This window comes from Poecile atricapillus, chromosome 4, assembly GCF_030490865.1.
Source record: "Poecile atricapillus isolate bPoeAtr1 chromosome 4, bPoeAtr1.hap1, whole genome shotgun sequence".
Classification (NCBI taxonomy): Eukaryota; Metazoa; Chordata; class Aves; order Passeriformes; family Paridae; genus Poecile; species Poecile atricapillus.
The window spans coordinates 33,648,379-33,672,112 of record NC_081252.1 but is presented as its reverse complement, the minus strand read 5'-3'; the positions used below and the strand labels follow the sequence as shown (position 1 = coordinate 33,672,112).

At 44.8% G+C, this 23,734-nt stretch overlaps 1 protein-coding gene across 12 annotated transcripts in view; it reads right to left on the bottom strand.

Moving 5' to 3' along the window:
- The window catches only part of TMEM131L (transmembrane 131 like), an 83,367-nt gene extending 77,009 nt beyond the window's left edge, over nucleotides 1–6,358 (bottom strand). For 4 of the 12 annotated variants that reach the window (XM_058839178.1, XM_058839179.1, XM_058839180.1 and 1 more), the window contains exons 1-2: nucleotides 2,138–2,309; nucleotides 1,790–1,860 (exon numbers count right to left, since the gene is read on the bottom strand). In XM_058839178.1, coding sequence (XP_058695161.1) covers nucleotides 1,790–1,860; nucleotides 2,138–2,261 — 195 coding nt within the window. In that variant the 5' untranslated portion in view covers nucleotides 2,262–2,309. Of the gene's footprint in view, nucleotides 1–1,095; nucleotides 1,361–1,789; nucleotides 2,310–6,169 lie in introns of those variants that run through there. The other 8 variants (XM_058839182.1, XM_058839184.1, XM_058839185.1 and 5 more) reach the window with 7 other exon arrangements.
- Between the last annotated feature and the right edge of the window lie 17,376 nt (nucleotides 6,359–23,734).

Here is a 23,734-nt window from a genome sequence, read left to right as displayed (position 1 = left end):
GACCAGCCACTGGAGACCACTGCCACCACTCCATAAAAGAGGTTTGAAAGGGTCCCTCACCATATCCGCAGGGATTTAGGGAAGCCACTTTTCCTCCTCACCACAACAAATGGAAAAGGTGGTTTCAAATGTGGCCACAGGGCCCAAGCCAAACAGGAGCTGGGTAAAGCCCAAGTTTACACAGAAACAAAAGAGCAAGGGTCAGGCCTGTAACTAACTTTTGGTCTTAAAACCCATTTGAGGAACCCAGGTCCTTTTGTTCAGCTTGAGTAGTCGCTGATGCATCAGATACTGCTGCAGTCCTCAAGCTCAGAAGGGAAAACCATGCAAACCAATCAATGAACCACTAGTACCCAAGAGACCAGCTCACCTGACTTTCAACCTCTAAAATCAGCAAGCCTATTGTGATTTACTTCACACTCTGTCACAACTGAAGCCAGAAGACCTCTTTCTTTCCTGCATACCTAACATAGCCTCTAAGGAAATGATGGAGGAACAGCAGGCTCAGCTTCATCTTCACTGCTGCAAGAACTGAGCAAGAACACATGCTCAACTATGTCAAATTCATGGGTCATTCATGCCTGGTTTTTCTTTAGCCAAGCTAAAGCTTATTTTTATGAGGATGCTCAAGAACAAAGTGTTTTCCAAGAGGATCTAATCTCCTCAGGAAGTAAACATCACGTCATCATCACTCAATTGCAGCTTCGCTATGAGAAGCAACTATAAACAACTACATTACACAGTTCTACATCTAATGCATCTTAATATCTTCAATGTAAAGAACGCAGACGCAAAAGGCTGAGCTCCTCAAGCATCTCTGCACAGTGACCCTACACCTTTCCTTAGCTACTACCACATCTACAACAGGCAAAATCTCAATGTACAATACAACAAATGTATCTTATAAAATTATTTGGACATACAATAGATAATACTTTCATTACACCACAGTACAAAATGCTGGGTCTTGGTGAGCAGCATCAATTGTTAGCTAGCTAAGAAACAGCACTTCTGCTGTTTTTCCTTACATTAATGGGTGTCAATGGTCGAGCACTAAACAGAGAATTATATATGGGCTTAAGACAAATAAATTACCTGCTTTTGCCCCTCGTATAAGATGATCTCCCTAAGGACTGCTTCTTCCCGTTTATGAGCCTGGTGCCTGGGAGTCTAGAAGGCCGAGCTCAACATATGGCAGAGTCCGTCAGTGCGAGTTAAATGATTGCCTCAAATGCCATAAACTCCAGACCCCGCTTCCAGCGCCCCTCCTCACTCACCAGCCCCGCCGGGCACTGGACCATATTGGTTTCTCTCACCAACACAGAATTTATCAAACCTTGTTACTGCCTAATAAAAGCTGCTAAACAAGGAAAAAAAAAAAAAAAAAAAAAGCGCTAGAACAAGAGGAACGGCACCATAAATGATGTGTCATTTGGGGGGGGGGGGGGGGGAATGGCTTCACCTGAGTAGGCCTAAGATATAAATATATGTATATTCACGATAGGCACGTCTAATGCGTTCCGACCACAAATGCACCGGTTTAAAAAAAAAAAAAAAAAAAAAAAAGGGCGGGGGGGTGTGTGGGAGGAAAACCCCAAACAGAAAATAAATGAAGCCGAACAACCACGCCGCTGGCGCAGGCTGGGGGGCCGCGGGGACGGGGCTGCGCCGTGACAGCAGCGGGCGAGGCCGCCCCCGCCCCGCGCCCTCCGCCCGGGCCCCAGCGCACCCGCACACCCCCGCAGCGCCCCCCGACCCCTCCGCCGCCCCCACCCCCCGCGCCCCTCACCTGGGCGGGCAGCAGCAGCTCCCCCTCCTCGGCTTGCCACAGCTCCACCACGCCGGGGATGGGCTCGATGGCTGCGGGGGCAGAGAGAGAGAAAGCGCGGATGGGCAGGGGGCTCCCCGCGCCGGGGCGGGCCGGCACAGACGCGTGGCCCGGCGGGCACCGCGGGGCCGGAGGAAGGGAACCGGAGTGGGGAGGAGAGGGGAGCCGCATCCCGGCTCCCTTTGTGTCCCCGGGCTGCCACCGCGGCAGCCGCCCGAGGGACGGCGGCGGGGGCGGCGGCTCCGTTCTCAAGCCCGGAGCGGGCAGCGCCGGCACCCCCGCCCCGCCTCGCCCCACCGGTGCCCTCACCTTGTCCCTGCGCCTCCCCGGGGCGAAAGCAGGGCAGGAGAACGTGGAAGACGCCGAGCAGGAGGTTCATGGCCGCGGCCGCGCGGCAGTAGCCGCCGTGCTGCGGGAAGCGCAGCCCCGCCATGCCGAGCCGCGCCGCGCCGAGCTGCGGCTGAGGCGGGGCGGGCGGCGGCGGGGGCGGCCCCGCGGACACCGGGCACCGCCCCCGCCCGCAGCGCGGCTGCGCCCGCCCCGCCCCAGCCGCGCACATGGCCCCGCTGTGCCCGCCCGAGCCCGGCACGGTGCTCCCCAACGCGAGAGGGAGGCGCGGCGGGAGCGGGGCAATAGGCCGGTCGGTTTTGTTAGCTCGGCTGTGCGGCCGGACCGCGGGCTGCCCGCCCTTACCCCCGTGTGGGATGTCGCCGCGCCGGGCCTGGGGCTCCCCGGTGATTTTTAGAAACAAAACGTGAAAAGTGCGAAGGGAAGAAATCGGGCTGCCGCGTGAAGGGGGAGGGGAGAGCGCAGCGAGGAAGGCGGGGAATGTCGTAGGGGGGGAGACAATCAAAGTCCCAGCGATCTGGTGGTCCTACTGCAGATCACCCAGAATCGTTAGGGCCGGAAGGGATCTCTTGACACCATCGAGATCCGACCCCCTGCCAAGGCAGGGTCATCTGGAGCAGGTGACACAGGCACTCCTCCAGATGGGTTTATGAAGGTCTCTAGATAGGGGGGACTCCCCCATCTCCCTCTTCCAGTTCCACCAATCTGGTTAATTTGCCTCAGTATTCCTTGACTGCTTGGCAGCGCTGCATGTTGAGGGTTGCTGCTGCTGTTCAGGTGCGTTTCAGTATTCAGCAACTCTTCAGGTGCCCGTTGGATTTCTCAGGGAATTACATGGTGTTTGTAAAACAGAGGTGCAGAACAGAGCCCAGAAATAGTTGTGAGGGTCGCACGGTTTTAACATGTATCTCACATACCCTTCTAATTGCATTTTAAAGTGCTTTTTTAAAAGTCCCTTCTGCTTATGAAAAAAAAAAAAAAGTAGCAAGCGCCCCCTCAAATGCTTAAATTACAGGAAAAAACAGTTGTTAAACTAGTTCTGCAAACCTCGAGGAGAAAAATAAAGCAAATACTCTGCTAACAAGGTTTGCACAGCCCCCAAATTGCATCTGGTTCTCCCCTTACCAATCACACACAGTAACTCACATAAACACTGGCAGCATGGGACTTGGTCAGCAAAGGCTCATAAATAAAGCCAAAGAAACAACAAAAACCATTTTAAGCCCTGAATCGAGACAACACAGGAGGACATTTGGGACCTTGGTCCCCAGCGGCAGTGGGTCACCTACACAATGCCCTTTCTGCTCAGCACTTGGAAGAGCGTTTCCCACCCGGAGGCCATTCAGGTTTGACTGGAGGTGCAGGTGGGTCTTCACAAAAGAGGTGCTAACTTCCTTCCTAAAGGAAAAGATTTTGGCGTTCAGTGTTGCACAACAGCTAAAGTAATGCAATGCAGCCTTGTCTCCTGTCGGCATCCTCCTCTTTCTGTCTTCTCTCTTTTTCCTGCTCCCTAATGGTTAGACGGGTCTTGTTTTCCGTGCTGTCCGTCTGTGTCTTTAATCTCATTGCCCGGGTTTTCCCACACATGGGCAGAGGAACACTGTGGCCCCTCTCCACCTGTGCCCCAGAGCACCCCAGGGCTTGCAGAGAAACACAGCCTTTCAAAATAGGAATGGTTGGATGTTTCTCTGTCGACAAACAAGTGTCTACGCTTGGACAGGCACTTGAATACGTGCTTTAGAGAAAAGAGAGTTACAATGGCGAAAATTTTACATGACAACCCCACCCAGGAGCTGCATGGCACCATGCATATGCATTCAGTAGGGAATAGTTCCCATTACTTCTGCAACTGGTTCCAGTTGGAGTACCAGTTAGAGCTGTAGACTGATACTATTTTAATTTACTAGCTTTTTCTGGACGAGTTTTTAAGACATCATGCCAGCATGAGCTGATGATTTTTGCCTCTTAAAGTCAACTCCTTTTTCAGCGCTTGCAGGAAGGGGGCTGGACATAGGTAGGGGTTTAGAGGGAAACTCCTAGACAGTCTTGGTTTAGCTAAGCAGGTTTAAAAATGTCAGGCGAGAGAGCTGGCCTGAGCTGCAGTCCAGGCTGGGACCAGACTCACCCTGGGAATGCTTGCCCTTTCCTCTGTGTAAAGCAACGGGCACATTCGCAGTTTTGGAAAGGGCTGGGGAGCAGGGGAAGTGAGGCTTTCTACAGTCGTGGTAGAGCCACTTCTACCAAACAGCACAGCTGAACACTTTGCTTTCTGGAGGCTTTTTCAGATGCAATGGGCAGGACTGGGAGGAAAGCAGGGCCGTGATGCAGATGTTGCGATCGCATGGGGAGATATGTGCTGTGTGACAGACATCAGACAGGAGCAGGCAGCCTAATTACATTGCTGCTCTTGTGCCTCTGTGCATCACTTTACCAGCAAAATATGCCTGGGACTGTTCCTCACGTGTGAGATGAGATGAGATGAGATGAGATGAGATGAGATGAGATGAGATGAGATGAGATGAGATGATGAGATGATGAGATGTACCTGATGCCATGTACATGGAGATGCTCCTCAGGCAGCCCTGGAATGTCACCAACCACTGAGAGCACAGGAGAGGACAGGGCAGGGCAGGGTGGGTGGGCAGAGCAGGAGGGAAGCAGAGGGGGAAGCTTTCCTCCCAGGTAAGGCTCCAAGTAACTTCAGTAATCATGAGAAAGGATATTTGGGCTCCTCTAGGCTGAAACACCTGCATCTCTTGGCCTCGGGTGCTCAGTAGGATACTCGAGAGCCCCGTGTCTCAGAGTACTCAGTGCCCATTCTTCTCTCCAGAATATTCCAGCATGGCGGGTGCCAGTCCCAGCCTGGCGGGGGCTGCGGTGCTCCCCGTCATCCACAGCGCTGCCTGCAGTGAGCGGGCATGTGACACACAACCCTGCTCCCTAGGCAGCTTGGACATCCCTGACACCCCATCCCTCGCCCTCTGCTTGTGTGCACATCGGCACCGCCACCAGCAGCTTTCCAACTGCATCCGACCTACATTTAACACCTTCTTGCTGCCACAGCTCCAATTTTTTTAGAGCAACCTCGCTCCTCTAGTCTGACTGCAGACCCATCGGTGAGAAGGAGCTCGGTATGAAAGGGGAAACAAATGCTGCCGGCAAGTCCCCGCCGGCTCTCTTTAATGGGCTATCATGGTACTTTTCTGTTCCTCAGAAACTACTGACTAATCGGGAGCGAATGGATTCAGCCCACTCGCCGGACAAAGCAAGCAATTGCTAAAATATTTGGATGAGGAACTTGTTGGACGATGCACTGGGAGGGCATGGTCCAGCTTGTGAACCTGGTGTGGTGGTGCAGCACCCGCTGCTATCTGCAAATGTGACAGTGCACTTCAAAGCTCACAGACCTATTGATGATGCTGTTTTCCAGCTAGAGAAAAAAATTTTTGGAGGCTGTAGACACACTTAATATTCATGCAAAGCAAATCCCTGCACTGTCATACTTTAAAATCTTTGACTTGTTTTTTCAGGAGTAGGATATGCTGCTGAAATATTTATTTTTACTGTTTGCCTTGTCCTTGAACTACAAGGAAAAGGAGCTGTGTTTTACCTACAGCAGTCTGGAAATACTGCTGTAAACTTCTGCAAATCATAAAGCACACAGAAATTAATCCAGCCCTAAATGTCATTACAAATCCCCATTATTTGCAGCATGGGAATAGCTACTTGCCTTTCAAAAAAAAAGATACGAGACTTTACAGAAACACTAAGCAAAATTAATTTCTGGGGGAACTGAGCCCAGTGGAAGTCTTTATAGTATGAAATCATATCATTTGCAGCCATGTATTGCACCATAAGCTGTCGATGCTTAACATAAATTGAGCATATTTAGGTATTTCCATTAGGTGCAGTTTTGAGAGACAGTATGCACTGAAGGTGACATTTTTCTTTTAAAAGCCCCAGGAAAGTGGTCGACTCACTCAGGAGTGTTACCTTCACCTTGCCATCCCCAGCGAGGAAATTGGCAGTGATAAGCCCCACTGAAATGAGCTGACAAAAGCCCATCCTGGGGTCTGTGTCAGGCTCCAGGAGCTCAGGGCCTCTCCTCACCCTCCCCGGTGGCCTCCCTCCGTTGCCAAGTGCCAAGTTCCTCTTTATCAGCCCCATGGCTATACATCCCCACACCCGCTCCGCACGCCCGAGGGCCAGCCTTATCAGCAAGTGCAGCACCGGGCAGCCCCCCCTGATAAGGCTACAAATCCCAAAGAGAGATTGAGAGGTGATAGCGCCTTGCCTCGGGCCATTTCCTCGCCCAGCTAGCTCATTCCTCCCCAGAGGGGCTGCCTTTCCCCAAACACCCGGACAGTTCACCGAGGGCTCAGTCCCACTCGGGGAAAGCCAGGTCCTCCAAACCCGAGTCGTAGGACTGTGTGCTCACGGGTGAATGCACAGGGCGGGGAAGAACCCCGGCGAGAGGGGACCTGGCAGGGTACAGCCATAAATGTCCGCTCGGTTGCCCGCGTGACAGCTGAAGATAAGCAGCCCTCCCTTTTCTCCCTGGCATTCGCCCCGCTGCCCTGCTCAGCCAGCGTTCTGGGAGCAGGCACTCTCCCTCCATCTCAGTGTTTGTGTAACTCCCAGCAGAGCGGGGCTGCGAGCTCCGCCGGGGCCCCTCTGCATCATTAGAATAATAAAACAGCACGGCAACGGGAGTTTCTCTCGTCCTTCTGGTGACAATTACTGCCATGCTCTCCACCGCTGCGCACTCCCCCATTCCTAGCAAAGATTTTTAGCGAAGATGGTGAGTGCAGCCCGAGCTGAGCTGAGCCGAGCTTAATTCTTTTAAAGACTAATTCAGCCTGATAAGTGTCTGGGACAAAGCTTGCCCTGACAGCGTAATTAAAGAAGTACAAATTGTTTCTAAAACCACACGCTGGCAGAATTTTTACAATTAATGACCAGTTGTCACTGCTGGGGCTTGTCAGGGAGGAATCGCTCTCGTCTTACGCGCCCGATCTGGGTCAGCAGCCCATCCATCGCCTCTTTGAGGACTGGAAAGCGAACAGGCAGCGGCACTGCCCCAATAAGCTGTTAATGACACCGCACTCATTACCGCGGATAACAAACATCTTGTTTCTAAGCAGAATTTTTGCCAGCTCGCTTTGACTTTGTGATTAAACACAGAAAGAAAAATAGGGTGCTTACCTGGCCTACTTTTTTTCATTTTCCCTCTTCTCATGCATTTTTGATTGAAAAAATCTGCATGGTAAAACAAGCATCTATATGATTAGACAGAAGGCTTGATGAACAAAGGACGATATTAAGTGATTTTAATGGTGCAACTTCTGAAACATTGACAAGAAAAGTAGTATGGCTAAATGATCTATTAAAAAAAAGCTGCTTGCTCTGGAATCTCAAGTATACATACATACATATATATATATATATATATATCTCCCAAACTCTTCTGTATAATGAAGAAGAAAGGATAGTAAATATTTTTATTTTAAAAAGGAATGTTACCATTGTGGTATCAATCAAATGCTAGGTAATTAAAAAAATACGCTGACGTGCTCTGTCCTTTCCTTGCCCTGCTCTGCCTACATTTTTTAGCACATACACTGCGTCCACTTGAAAGCGTGGTGGATCCTTGCACACAGCAGGATTTTGCAGTCTCCTGCGGGACCCACCATGTTACAATAGCGTTCAAAGCTTTATAAGCTTCATTTAGTTTCAGCAAGCCTGTTGGAGCATTGTCTGTGCTTAAAGAGGCATTTAAAACTAAAGCGAAGCTTTGAAAGCTTCAGAGACAATGACGCTGGACTCCCTAAACCCATGAGTTCACTGCACGGTTTGAAGTGATGGCATCATGTAGAAAACATGACACGCTGCTCTGAGAGCCTGGCAGTACCTAGGCACAAAAGAGGAGGGGGAGCAGAAAATCAGGGGTGCACATTGAGTTTCTACCACTGAAGGTCACTCCTGGACCAAAGGGAAGAAAAGCATTCTAATTTTTTTTTCTGCCTTTGAGATATGTACCTATGCATATTTCTTCTCTTGCTCTGGATTGATTTCTAAGCCATTGCTATGTGTGCTTCTAAGCTGTTATGAATAAAAGGAAACAACAGCTAGAGCCCACACAACAAAAACAAGGGAGGATGCAGCAGCCATGCTTCCACGAGATGTTCAGCTTTTGGTCTAAGCGGTTTGCACACCCCTGGACTGTGCAAAAGGCAGCATTTAATGCAGAACTATACTACCTACAGGTTAAAGGAAAGAGCAGTAAAACAGGCATCAGTAAAACTGTGGTTTCCCAAACAGGCACTCATTTTTCAGCGTACAACCCTGCTTGTCACCATTTATAGGCAAGGGCATGCAATCTGTATTACCACAACATTTGTAACATCTCAAGGTGAGAGGAAAAGCTCCTCTTGAATCCCAAAAATAAGCATCCGCCCTACCCATGCCTCCTCGCTCAGGTGGTGAAGGTTACAGGTATTCTTGGGCTGCAGTGGCATGAATTCCCCATTCGTGCCTTGTCAGGCTTCCCTGGCAAAACCCCCAGTGCTCTTGATCACCAGAGAAAATGACGAGGACAGGGAGACACCCACAAAGATTGCAATGATCCATGTATAAACAGCACCTTGTGGATCGAGTCAGGTACAGGATGCCCATAAGTAGATTGAAAGGATAGTCTGAAGCAAACAGGTGTAATAAATACCAGCTTTCTAAAAAAGCCATGGTGCCTGAGCAGGTTTAGAAATAAAACAGTAAAATAGGATTTCACAGCATGTCAGATGCTGTTCAGTTAATAGCTGAGCACACCTCAGCAGCATGCAGAGAGCCATGTTGTGTCTTGCAGGCTGCATTTCATTCCTAAGACCACAGTATTTCATTGGGGCACAGCTGCAGGCAAAACTCGATGGGCTGGAAAAGGACATGGCATGAGCCACAGCATAGTTACCACGTGCTTAATTTTCAATTTCAATAGCTGTAGAAGGTTTTAATAGGGGTAAAATGTAGTCTTATTTAACCTCAGTTCTCAGTGCAGTGGAGCCATTTTTCACTGCAATTGAAAATAATGAACATAAACTAGTTGGAGGCAGATAATGGGCATGAGAGATTTGAGCTCAAAGGGTTGAACCCTGGACAAAGTGCAAAGCAACCAGAATCAGTTTAGTACCACAGTATGTCAGAAAAAAAGCATAGCTGTTAAGAATGCAGCTCTTCCACATGTGTGCAGAGACTCTTGAGAGGAAGATGCACTGATGAATGACATTGAAAAAACATAGCACAAAAGTAAAACATGTTTCAAAATACACCCAAATTGGAAACAGTACTGTTAGAAGCTTATGAAAACACAGTAAAATATTGCTGTAGCTCTTTTTTTAAGGCCTGAAGTGTTACTACAACAAAAATAAACATGCTGATGAAATACAAAAGAACAGCAATGCCAAACTCCTGGAGAAGTGAATGGCAAATTTGCCAGAGCTGTGCTTCCAAAACTGGCTGTGCAGCCCAGGATCCAATGTTAATGGGTCACAGATGTCCTCCCTTTACAAAAAGAAGTTGAATGTGTTTATTTCTTTCATGGTACCGGCCAGAGGGCAGTTAGGGGAGCAATTGGAAACCTGTGAGCTGCAGTTACTTGATTGAATAATCTGTTTGAAAAAAAGATGTTGCTGTGCAAAATTATCCTCCCCCCTCCACCACCTCTCTGCCGGTTTTGACAGCACGTAAGAGTTTCACTTCCATCCAAAACTGTGAGGGAAATTTAGGTAACCCAGAACAACATAATGTGCACAGTCTGTGAAGTACCAGGGATTTTTCATGCCACAGACCTAAGGACACCGGGTTTTTTTACACACCCAAAGAATCCAGGGTTGCTGCCCAGCTCAGTGCCAGGGCTCATGATGCACACACAGGTCAGGCTCTCCAACTGGAGCCGGGTTCCCTGCCTGCTGTGTGAGACTTGCCATGAGGAGGGATCACCTCTGGGCACAGCCTGACTTCTCGGTTCACCTATGTGCAGAAAACTTGTGTGGCTGCAGCCACCATTTTCTCACCAAGTGCCTTCCCCCAGCACCTAGCTCTTTATTGCTTTAGGGAAAAGCCACAGTATAACAAAGGAGAAAACAAATCTTTCCCTGAGGACAAGGGGTGCTATTACAAAACCTTTCTGACCACCCCAAAGCATTGCCATTTAACAGCATTCATGTCAGAGCTTCGTGCCAGGTTTTAATGTGGGATGAGGAGAATTACTGCCTTGCACCCAGGCTGCATGGACAGCAGTGGCTTGGGTGACAGGGTACTTAGAGCAGTACAATTCAAACGACATGAAGAGAAGAAAACTGATGGTTCCCATACTCAACCCACAGCATGAACAGTCCTTTGTGGATACCTACCCTGCAGAACAGTAGAATCCTAGGCAGGAGCTGAGTATCTCATGGCATTTCTGCAATACAGAGTACTGAAGTCCCCCCCAGAGATCATCACCACTGAAGTCAAACATCACATGTAAATGTGGGATGCTTTTTCAGGGCTGGCAGGCATGGGTGCCCAGTTACAGACAAGCTTTCCTCCAAGGCACAAAACATACTTGAACATCCACCTTGCTGACCTGGAACTGAGTGGTACCCACAGACAGCTCAGCCATGGGTGGGGAGGAAATGCCTTGGCCTGGGATGGGAGCCACATGACTCCCCTCACCTGAAATGGTCTGGTTGCTGAAGGAGTCGCTGCAGAGGCCCTTGTCTTGTGGAAGACTCCAGAACATCTTAGGGAGAAGGGAGACCCAGGCAGTCCTGGAAAGAGCTGAAAGAGTAATTTTTTTCTCTTATTCCTATAGCCAGGAATCAGCCTAGATATTTACAACTCTAATCCACTTTCAAATGTTGCCTAGAAAAGTGCTGGAGAAAGATCAGGTGATCTGGACATTTTGAAGACTTATTTTATTTTCCAGAAAGCAATTTTGGGCTTGTTCATTTCTTTTCACAGAACATCTGCAATTCCCTGCAACTATAATTTCTATCACTGTCTTTCAAAAATGACACTTGTACAGCCTTCTTCCAAATAATTGCAGGAACTTTCTGTTCATTAGGGGAGCACATTTTCAATGCACAGGTCTTCACCTCACAGCACCTCTGCCCTTTCCCCTGGGATGTGCAAGCATTCAGCTGCCGTACTGACATCCCAAGGGCTGTGGTCTGGCCCTGTGCTCACCACCTATTCTCAGTGGCATGGCACTCACAGCTGGACAGGAAGCAGTACAACTCCAGCAGAGTTTGGATGAGAAGCCGTGCACATTGTCAGCCACAGGAGCTGGATGCCTCATTTTCTGCCTGCTGTGCCAAAAATGTACTCTGCCAGGTGCCTGAAGGGCATGCAGGGTTGCTTTTCCAAACCTACGGTATTTTCTGAGTGGCATTCAAATGAAATGCAACTACGGTGCTCCTCTACAGGCCTTGATAAAACATCAGACCTCTGAAAACAACACATCTGCCCTAGGAAATACATTTTTGTTATTGTAATGAATTACATTTTTATGTCCAAAATCCATTTAGTTTCCAGCAAGAAATCTGAAGATGGCTAACATGAAATATTTCCTTAGATTCTGCCATAACAGCTATCTGATGTCTGGATAAATGCACAAGAATACAGACTTTCTTTAGGACACTGAAGACTGCCCTACAAAGAGGTTACCAATAATAATTTGTGTTGCTATGTAAAACTGTTAGCCTTTTAGCATTCAGAACTCCAGCTTTGCTCTCAGCTCTCTGAAGCACTATTCCTTATGCTGCTGACTGCACACTTGCACTTACATGTTTTCTTATTTTTTGGCTCAGTGGAGCAAGCAGTCAGCTTTTCCCTCGTTCCTGAGGGATATCAGGTTACAACGAATGTTGTTCTGCTATTATATACTTACCCAGTGGCATATTAAAAATGCATATTTTCCATTTGATTTTTCTCCTTGCCAGAATCAGGTTTAAGGCCACTTTTCTTCTCCCACTTGCTAGGTACTGTTAACAAGCTACTAGCTTATTCCCAGATGTAAAAAGACAGGCAACAATACATGCCCTGTTTAACCCCAGCTGGGGATATAGTCCTTGCACCAGTTCATTTAAACCAAGGAAATTTACAGTGCATCCCTGCAGCTAAACTGCTTTTGAGTGTATTAACTTTTGGAGAAGTAGGAGAAAGATGTACGTGTGGAGGCTGCCTGGTGATGGGCCAGCCTCCTGCAGCTGCCAACACACGGCCCACTGCAGGTCCCAGAGGGTCTCAAGTCCCTGCTGGTGGGAGTCCCCTCTCCCCTGCCCCTGGGCCACGTGGGAGCCAGCTGGCAAGTGAGAGGCCATGGATGAGCTCTGCTGCTGAAGCTCTGGGGCACCTTGAGGGCTCTGTCACTTGCAGGTTTGTTCTGACTTTGAGACCTATTCAGTCATTAAAATTGAGCAGCAAATTCAAAATAAATACAGCCAGAAATACAATGCAGGCTTGTTAGACCTGTGTGCTGGAGCCTGTGGGACAGGGAATTTCTTCACCCACCACTAATATTGCTTGGTTTAGCAGTTTAATCTAAGATCCAGAAGAATAAAACCAGGATAGAATCCCATGGGATGGTTTGACTCCCCACAGGCATTATCCAGCACTGTTCCAGCAGCCTGCACCACCACACAGAGCCTCATATCTGACTTGAGGAGAAGCCCAAACACCACAATGCCAACATCTGCCCAAGTTTTTCCTTCGGATGTTTCCTGCTATGGAAGAAGGATTCATCAACCTGACATTCCCAGGTCATGGTACTGCAAGCAAACACATGGGGTAACCCCAGTGCCTCGTTCTCAGTCTCCAAGCTCTTAATGTCCAGAAGCACATATGTGTGCACTCATCAGTATGATAAAAATCCCAAAACCTTACCAACTGACTTTTTTCCTGATTCACAATTAGGTTGAAGACTTTGAATAATTAAGTAGAACTGATGCTAAGAATATTGTTTTACAGATATGCTAGAAACTGGTAGCATAGGAATCTCAAGAGGCAATTTAATCACTATCGTGATTCCCTGAAACACCAAAAGGAGGGATGCAACTGTTTTTCCTACAGCAAAAAAAAAGGGTAAAAGGTTCAGCCTGAAAATATGTTTGTGGTATAGTAATTGCCATGTGTAAAGAGCATGAACTAGAGGCTTACACAGACAGAGAGGGACCGTAAATCATACAGATGTAAAAACATGTTACCACTCAAGTTAGAAATACTCCTTAAAGGAATTACATTGTCTGTTGGCCTATTTTATTTGCTCTTAATTGAGCATATCAAGAAACAGATCACTACTCAATGTAGACTTTTGATTTGGTGCCTCACTGCTTGGACTTGTCTGTGGCCATACAATTATGGATGATCAAAATCAATTAAATGCATTCACTAAGTAATCACCTTAGCAACAGGAAAAAAACCCAACAAAACACCAAAAAGAAAGTCACAGGAGAAAATGTTTTGAAGTTATTTATATATTTATTTTCTCATATGACATACAGGAGCAAGGAGGACAGGTTGATATTTCTAAAAGGTCAATTTTTTTGTGCAAGAAACCAGAAAAACATGAAGTAAAAAGCCAGCATCTTATATTCACCACAAATCATAGTCCTAAGAATCAGAGGTTAGGAGTTTGTATGGACATAGTCTAACTCCTTCCACAAAAGAACTCATCTAGGTTTTATGCCAACTCATCAGTCTTCAGCTGGAGAACTAGGCTATCTTCCTTAGCTTTATCCAAATCTAAGCATTCAATTCTAGACATTTGTGAAAAATTAAACAGATTTTCTTTATTATATCTAGCATGACAAGCACGTGAAAACAGAGGATGCTTGATGCAACTTTCTCAAGGAAAAGAATGCTAACTCACCTCTAAGTCTCCTGGGAAACACTCCCATTCCAATCAAGAAATCTTGAGGAAAAGTGTAATGGATTAAACTTGAAATCTGATTTATTTCTATTTCTGCTTTAAGTAGTTGAAGGTTATGCATCCATCTTTCAAAAATATTAAATGTGGATGAGATTTGGTGATGGGCCAGCCTCCAAGCAGATTCCTCAAACTGGAAAAGGACATGAGACTGTCAGCTCCAAAAACAGTTATTCTGACAAAAAAAAAAATCTACTGCTGTTGAGACCTCAAATCCTGTCCAATGTATTTTAGGTTCTAGAAACAGTAGTAAGCAAAATTACATTCATCTAGTTTGCATATTCCTGTTGTATTCAGAACCAGGCTCAATTGCTCCTGCAGTAAAGGATGATTTACAATCCTGCTGACCTTAACAACAGAAAAATGGGGGAAAAAACCTCACAAAATCTCCCTTATCTATTTTAATCCATTTAGTAGGGAAAAACCTGAGACTAACTTTCACAGATTTTTAGGCTCCCAGTGATTTCAGTAGAACTTGGTCTCCTGAAAAACTCTGAAGAGATACATATGCCTCACATGGCATTTAGCATGGCTGTACTCAAAAACCCCAGGGATGTCCAGGCAGATGTTGAAAAACACTCAATAACCTGCCTGGGGGTCAGGAGCAAAAGATGCTGTATTGTGCTTAAAGCACGCCAGGTAAACTTCAGTTGAGAAGCTGCACTGTGGGGTAAGATCTTTCCCTAAGCTTGCAGGTAAGACAGAGGTATAAGTAAAATGTAATTAATTTCAAGAAAAAAAAATAAGCAAGACTTGTTTATGGTGCTCATGGGAAGATATGTACAGGCTGGTCCCTTCCATAGGCAAGGCTGCAATGCAACTGTACTTCAAGTGTCATTTGACTGAAGCACATTTTCCACAAAACCTATTCAGTTGTGAAGACACCTGATGCTGCAGAGAGGCTACTTTTCCCCACAGTGAGCTAAAGCTAAAGCTGCCTCTTGTGTCTTGTTTTGACACTGACAGCTGTGTCTGCAGCGAGACATTACAACACATGCAGAGTTCAGGACTTGTTTGCAGAGTCTCTGCCGTGACTGATCTCTGAGCAATCACAAGTTTTCCTCAAGAGAAGCTCCACACTATACCACAGATCACTGGGTTCTGCCTTGGCATCCAGTGCTCTGGGTGAAAGGCAACCTTAGGCTGAGCTGTAAAAACAAGTCAGTAATAAAAGGGAAAGATGAGAAGTTCGACATCCAGCAGCATCCTGCATTACACAGCCTCCCAGACCTGCTGCAGAGAGCACTTAAGCAAAGTTACTCTGTTTTCATAAAAATCAGGTGCAATTCAAGAAGCTTTAGCCAGAAGGTTAAGATAGAAGCCACATGCCAAGGAATTCTGGAGCACAAACGTCACTGATTTTTATCTCTGAAGCAAAAAGTAATCATCTAAACTCAAAAGGTAGAAAAGAGTGGAAGAAGGAAATTGCAGGGGTGAAACCTTGAGCACACTTGGTGAAGGTGAATGGAGATAAGAATCCCGATTCCCTAGAGGCAAACAGGGTTCAAGCAAAAAGGGAATTTTACTGAGCAGAGGATGCCTATAAAGGAAATTATTTTCCTCCTTTTCATCGACAGAAAGACTGTTCCAGTGACAGAGTTACCATGGAAACCAATTTTGAGAATAACAAGAAAGCATTTATGGTACAGAGCTTATTTTAAAGGATGGTGAACCATCAGCAGCCCATTCCCTTAACTGAACTGGTAACCTGACCAGATGACCCACAGAACTAAAACAGCACATTTTAAAGTGGCATGGAATGGCAGTGCTAAATGGAACAGGCACAGCTTCCTGTTGCTGTGCTTTTATGACCTTCAAAGCTATGGATATGGGGCTCAAAAGCTTCTCCCAGGACACAGCTTTAGCCAAGCTGACTGGCACCCCATCTCTCAGTATGCAAAAGCCAGAGACAGGTGAGCACCTCTGCTCAAGTTATTTCATTCAGGCTGTCATTTTCTTGTGTGTTATCCAGTTCTGCTAGGAAAGAGGTGATTTTTTCCCCCCAGCAGACTGAAAATTCAGCTGTCAAATGCAAAGGCGAACAGGATTGGCCAAATCTAGAAGGGCAGCACTTTACAGCCACAGATTTTGCTTATTCCTGTGGCTGCCATACAGACCGGGCAAACTGAGAAATGCCTGCTACCCAGGGTAGTGGTGGGAGGAGGGACCCCTAGGGTCTGTCTCAACATCATGTTAAAATGTTACCTTCAGAGTAGAAGTCATAAGGCTTTTTCCTTCCACTCATCTTCAGTCTTTGGTCTGCTTTGCATTTACTTTTTATTTTACTTTTATTGCTTCTCCTTGCGCTATGAAAGCTGGCCACAGACTTGAAAGGAGAAATAAATGAACGTGAGCTCTAAAATAAAGGGAATAAGGTTCTACTGGAACTGCCACAAATATTTTTTCATGCAAGGCTATCAAGAGCTTTCCAGCTTCCCAGATAGGAGGCTGTTCTCTGCACACAAGCAGCCAAGGAGCAGTATCTCTGCTCACAGCCACCCACAGCACTGGAGAACCACCTCGCTGCCCCAACTCCCAGGCCAGCCTGTAACGCTCAAGCCCAAGATAAGATGACACCTGTCAGGTGGAGAAAAGAGGCAAACCCCAGGCTTGATGAGAAAATACATTCACTAATCACATCTAGATGCCTTTTGAAGTACTCAGAAATCAAGCAAGCTGTAAGGACTTTATTGCAGAAATGTTTCTTTTTCAAGAACACAGAAACTTCTGAGCAGAGTTATTCTCCACTGCCTTCTTGGCAAAATTTCTTTAATTTTGATAAAATGTGTCCCACTATCACTGCTGTTGTTTGTACAAGAGGTGACAAAACTGTGCAATGGTGCATGAAACTGAAGCCTCTGAAATACATTACCTTGAAAAAAAATTACATGATAAAATATCTTAACATCAAAGGGTTTCTTTCGTAACTGCATAATACACCTGCAAGCCTGGTCCTCTCAACTTTTTTTATTTAATTGTAAATCATTGCTTACACTATTGCATACTAGTTTATGATGCAAACTTATATTAGAGTATGAGTACTCACCACTCACTTGCCAAGATAAGGATTTGTTAGGGTAAATCTGTCAAAAATAAAGCTGTCTAGAAGAGCAGAGAGGGGAGCTGCTGTCAAAGGTGGATCTAAGCATAGATCTTACTCGTGCTTTTTAAGCAGTGAACCCTCCTCCCTCCCACCATAATTCAGGATGGAGATATAGTAGGCAAAAACAGTAACAGTAAAAAGCCAAAAAAAACTTTGCAAAACCTCTTTGCTGTTGTTTTTCTATCTGTTCCCTATCCAAGGCTGAATGATGGAGCTGGTGAGTTGGTACAGGAAATCAAGTCAGGAATCAATGCTTTTCATTTATGGTTTTCTGATTTCAAGTTGGTTCAAAACAGAGGTCTGACAATGCCCGCTCTGTTGGCTCAAGACTGACAAGGCAAAAGTCTAACAAGAACCAAGAAAGTTGACATTAAATACCCTTTTTTCATTTCCACATCTTCCTATCCAGTTATCAGCAAAATCTGCATATCTGTAAAGACTATTTAACAGAAAATTCTCTCAGTTCTGTAACTAGCCTAAGCTTTAAAGAAAAAATAAGAATGAAAACACGCAACCCCAAAATGCAGGTTTTAGATCATGCCTACTTGAAAGAGTGAAGACGTATTTCCTACCCAGACATTCTCCTAGGTTTGTACAATCTTCCAATGATTTAAACAGTTTATGACAAGGAAAAGGCTCCTGGACTTTTTTTTTTTTTTTTGAATAAAAATACAGCCTCAACAATGTGATACCCAATTTTTAACATAACATTTTAAATTGAAGTTTTGATTGTGCATCTATTTTCATTTTTACCACCTTCAGTCTAAGGTCACTTCTATAAACTGCTTAACATGAAAGTACCAGAAAAAGTTGATGGATTACAAAGATGGATTTGAAGCTGCTTTGTTCAATGTTTTGTTTGAAAAAAAATTACTCATTTGCTGAACCTCTGGATGGTAGTTACACCAAAAATGGAACATATTGTCCAGGCTTCCTGCCTTTCACCAAATAATACAGAGACTGGTGTTCTGAAGCACTTGGTATAAATTTCTTCAATGTTATTTTCTACATATCCTTTTCAGACAGGTACAGCATCAATGGCCACAAGAATAACAAATAGGTCTGCTGCACAGCCTTGATCTTTTAATCACTGATCTCAGGAGGTGACTCTTTAAAACATAGGGAAGAGCATATTGACTAGAATATATTTCAGGAGGAGAAAAAAGCCCACAGAAGAATACAGTTTATTATGATGATTAATTGATGTCCATGCAAAAAAATTAATCAAAGCATTTCTGCCACTGGGAGTGTATTTCTCAAAGTACAGCATAACAAGGAAAAAAAATCTGATTCAATAGATAATTAATTTTTCTGAGAAACTGAAAACAAAGTATGAAAATTTGACTTTTATCTTCCTTGAAAAATCCTCAAGAATGCTAGGATCAGCCAGAGGCATTATTTTGCATGGCTAGTAATGATAATGCAAGAATGCATGTGATTGACTTTTTTAACTTTCCTTTTTTTCTTAGCAGGAAGGGAAAGAAAAGTGAATGATCATTTTTCCCACTGTAGACTGCAAAAATGAGAAAAAAAAAAATATTTTGCATCTCAACATAAAAATCCCATCTCCAGAATGCCAGTGAGGTGCAGCCTGAAGGAAGGTGATATGATCAGAAGTGTCAAGGCAAAGAGGGGGATCCCTGTAAGACATAGTTTCAGTATGCACATGGTAACTCAGGCTCTTTTAAATTCAAACACAACTTCTTCCATCACTAGCTTTCTCTAGAAGTCATAATTTTAAACAGCTTTTCCTTTTGAGCTTCAGCAGCAGCACAGCTGAAGTTCATCATCTCACCTGAAACAAGGTGCCCCTTGGACGGGCTACAGGATTTACTTTAGCACTGGGTTGCCAGATCAGTAAGGTTTTTTTGAAAGAAAAAGATGGAGTGTATTTTAAAATTAAGTTTTTCATATGGAAAGGCTCATAGTTTCTCAGAATAGCTTGGGTTTTCATCAAATACTAGAAACAGAAAATTGCCCAGCAGGTTTTGCTTAAAAACTGTTCTTTATAAATACCTCAGCAGGACTTTTTTTTCCTAAGGAAAATTTTTCTAACTAGGTTAGGTACAACCACCACTTATAGAAACTGTTCATTCATCTGTGAGGCGTTGTAAAAGAGTCTGAAGTGACGCTGATAATTTCAGTGGTGCTTGTGGTGGTGTTCACAGATATTTTTGCTCCCTGGTCTTCTTGACATGCAACCTTTTGTGCACAGAGTTTAAAGAGACAAGTCTAACACAGAGAGAGATGCTTCCCTTCCCATATGCCTGTGCACTGGAAGGTGTGTGTGCTGACAGCAGTGTCAGCAGGAGGAGGAGTAAGACAGACAACCATCTGCACAGACTGCAGCGCTTTGCTTGTTCAGCCTACGTGGTTGCTACAAGCAGATCTAAAAGGGAAATTGCAGTGGAGGGGTGGAAAATGCAAATGGGACAAGGAGAAAAAGAAGCTGAAGAGAAAGGCTATCCTTGTTGTGAATGCAGACTCCTTATGCACAAGAACATTTACACAGGACATGTGTAATAGTTAACTGCTGCCATGATGGAAGAACCCAGTCACGTGTGTGACACCAAGGATAAGTCGAGGACTTTGCCTATTGAAGTCACCTGTTCCTTCCCACTGAAAGGATGCACACACCATCCCATCTCAGCCCCAGCAATGCTGCCAGACCCTCACATAATATTCCATCACCATCTTTGACATCTTTCCTTCCTCCTCCCACCCTCAACATGCTCCACCCCTTCACAGGTCCCAAAAGTGGTAGGTGGGAAAGGGAAAGTCTGTATTTATCAGGCAGGCAGCCAAACCGAACAGATAAATTGTGAGCTTGTACCAGGGTCCCTCAGAGTAAACTTAGATGAAATCACTGGGTAATTTAAGAACAGTAGGAGGGAAAATAAGATAAATGACAGAAAAATGTGATCATAAAAACCTCACCTCTAAAAGAAACAAAGTGAAGATAAGCACCATCCAGATCACCTGACTGGTGGAAATATGCTTGGGTGACAGAAGGACTCCCTAAGGAGCTCTTGCATTTAAGCTCTTAGTCACCATCACAAACTGGGTTTCTTTTCCCCTCATTCTCCCAAGAAGTTTCGGTTCCACCTCTGTCATGTGATAACAGCATCACTTCGCCATCTGCGTCAGAGCCTGGATTTTCCCTTTTAAAACACCCCCTAACAGCAATGACATTTTATATGATGCATTAATGAAAGGCTTAGCACCTGACTTGTGTCAAAGCCTAAACCTTTGTGATTGTCAACATTTAACACTCTGCAAGTACCATAAAGGGAGTCCTAGAGTTGATGCTTGGTTATTGTACAGAGCATGTGGATGGCAAGTTAAAAGAAAAGGAAGAATGGGATGTTTCAGGGCAGATATAATAATCAGCAACTTTCTTTCAATAAGTAACATTTCCTAGTAGACCAGGTAGACATAAATATTTTTTCCTGCATCTATAATGCTTCACAGTGGTCAATCATCAACATCAATCAACATCAGTCCCAAAGAGCAGGTCTATCCAACACCTCAGCCTAGTACTGTAAAGATAAACTCCTCGAGATTTTGAAAAGCTGGATCTGGTACTGTTCCTGGTACTGTTCAGAGCTACAGACTCTGCTAAAAACAGCTTTGATTTTCACCCATTGCACTAGTAACTGCTTTTTGTAGTAAGGGCTTGACCTCCTGACTTAGCTGTAACAGTTGAAAACATTTACCTTATGTGGGCAAAAAACCCTACAGGGCACAAGAAAGAAAGAAAGAGAAAAGAGGAAGACATATACATAAAATAGTTGTGACATAACCACAAGAATAACAGTAGAAGTAAGCACTTAAGGTCCATTGTTTTTTTGCTAGATTATTTAGAAATATTTCAGATTATATCTGGAGAAAATACAAATTGGGACAAAAAACCAGCTTGAGTATTTTCAATTTTGCTATAGGCCAACAGCAAAATAATTCTCAGAAAAATATTAACTGTTACTGACTTTTAACTCAGCAGAAGGCAAAAGTCCCAGCTTCTAAAAACTGAACACACATCTCAAACCACACAATCCTACATGGTTTCATATTGTGGGATTTAGCAGTCCGCTGCATATCTTTTTAAGACAAAAAGCTTCCAAAAGTGAGAAGATGCAGCAGGCTCAAAGTATCTTGGAATATACAAGATACACAAATTGTCTCTTTTTCTCTCAGAAAGGATCTGGCTTTGCTTTTCCTGGTGAAATTCACCTGTGCTAAAAACCCAGAATCACAAAAAGGTAGCACAAAATAAATAAATCTATTCTACTAGAGGAGTAAGAATCAGTTTCTGGTAACACATCACCTCTTCCGTTCTTCTCTAGCTGAGAAATTTCTGTTCTGACTGTTCTAAAATTGTGTCCTTACAGAAGCAGAGATATTCTCCCTCTAGGTTTGCTAACCATTGCCAGGAGACAGAAGAGAAAATAAAGTACAATGGTATGTCTGTGTCTGTTCTGTACCTGTAAAACAAACCCAAAACAGAAAATTACATTGCTAGAAATTCCCCGCAACTGAACTACCTAAGTTGTGTGTCCGAAGCATAATGGCCATGTTTGACATTTTTAAAGCCAGCTCATTCTGGCTGACTGTATTATCTCTGGGCAAATTGGTCTCAAGTACAGTTAAGTGGTATTTATTATATTTAAAGGTTTTATTACAGTCCACAATGCTTCTATCCTACAGACAGGAAGCCACAATATTGCAGCTAAAGTTACAGAGCTGGTCATCTTTGTTTCCCTCTTGAATTTGGAAAGTCGCCAAAGCAGTAAAGTCAGTAAGAAATCCTCATCCCCAAAGGTACCAGGGGAAGTCTTGGTGCATGAGCTGCTATGGACCATAAATTACCCGAGGCCACTTGACAAGTAGGTCAGCCACATCAAAGTGATTCTAACAGGCAAAAAACACCTGTTAGTTAATGTGGTCAATGCTCCTTCATACAAACAATCCTGTTGAGTAATCATTGTCACCTCTACTGTATGGCAGTTAAGGGCTCTTGAACACAGATGTGCCAAGGAGCTTCTCACACCTGTTAAGTGGTACAGAACAGTCACAGAAGAATCCAAACGTTTAGCAAAACCAAAAAAAGACTTGAGAGATATCTCCTACAAAGAACTAAAAAGCTTGTCTCCGCTGTTCCACAGCACAAAATCCAAGAGCAATCCAACCACCCAAGCTAAGGTGCATCAGTAGTTTGGTTTGGCAGCAGCAGGAAGCTTTGCTGCACAGCACCCCCTTCCTGGGGCAAAAGGCAGGCCTCGTAAGGAACACTCCAACGCTGAACTCAGCTCAGTGCCACCTACTTCCCTTACGCCTTTACCAGTCAGCAGCTGTACTCAGTGTTCAATATTGGACATATTAGGAATAAAGTCCTTCCAAACATATAAAAGGAAACATCTCCATCGCAATTTTAAGCATAATGACATTTTCCTGTGTGCCAGGCATCCCATATATTTTCCTTAGGCAACAGATAGCTTGCTACTCTATGAGAGGAAAATCTTCCACCCGCTATCTTCCCAGGAACTCTGCTGTCTTCACAGACATGAGCTGACAATAGCCAGGGGCATATCTGAAATCCTTGGATTTTAACATGTGCTGAACTGCTAGGAAACTTTTTAATTGGAAAGGTCACAGGAGACAGATTTCTGGGCACATCTCCAGCTAAATGCCACCTTTCCAGCAATGCTCTCTCATCAGATGTTACATGAATGGCAGACAGACACTTTTCAGTGTCTTGCAGCAGGCCCACCTGCCTCCTAAAGGTAAAGCTTAAATCCTCCAGAGCCGTAGAGCAGAAATGCCATCTTGCAATCCACAGCTGTGGAAGGTGAACATAAATCTCCAATGTCCATTTCTCTTGCTGTAGCCATGCACTGATCAGAACTAGAAATCAGAAGCTGATACAAAGTGAGATGCTTCAGAAATTTCACCAAACACAAAATGAGGAGCTCATAATCTGTTACTATTTCAGCTGGCTGCGCTTTTAACCTGAAATTGAAAAATGTACATAAACCCAAAAATGCTGGTTTTAACAGTAAATTGAATTCACCCTCTTATCCCAGATAAACATCCTAAATCTTGGTGAACAGTGGTGTGAAGGGATGGGTGCTCTTTGATCCTTCTACTATGCAGATAGACTCTCGACCAGATCAGCTTTCTCAATGTCAAATCCAATATATTTTCTGGAACAGATTCAGCTCTGTTGCACCAGTATTTTCCAACAACAAATATAATTTTTTCACTAAGCTTACAAGCAGTTCTAGCAACACAATAAAAAATTACCTGAAACCCCACCTTAGCCTTTCTACTCACCTCCTTACTGTCACACCATCTTCTATTAATGGATTATGCCTCTTTTCTATTTCATTGGTGAGATGAGAGAAAAATTCATCCTACTCCATATTGTTGCCTGTTATTCCCACTCAACACGTTTAAACATAAATCCCTGGAGCTTCTAGATCTTAGTACTTACTAC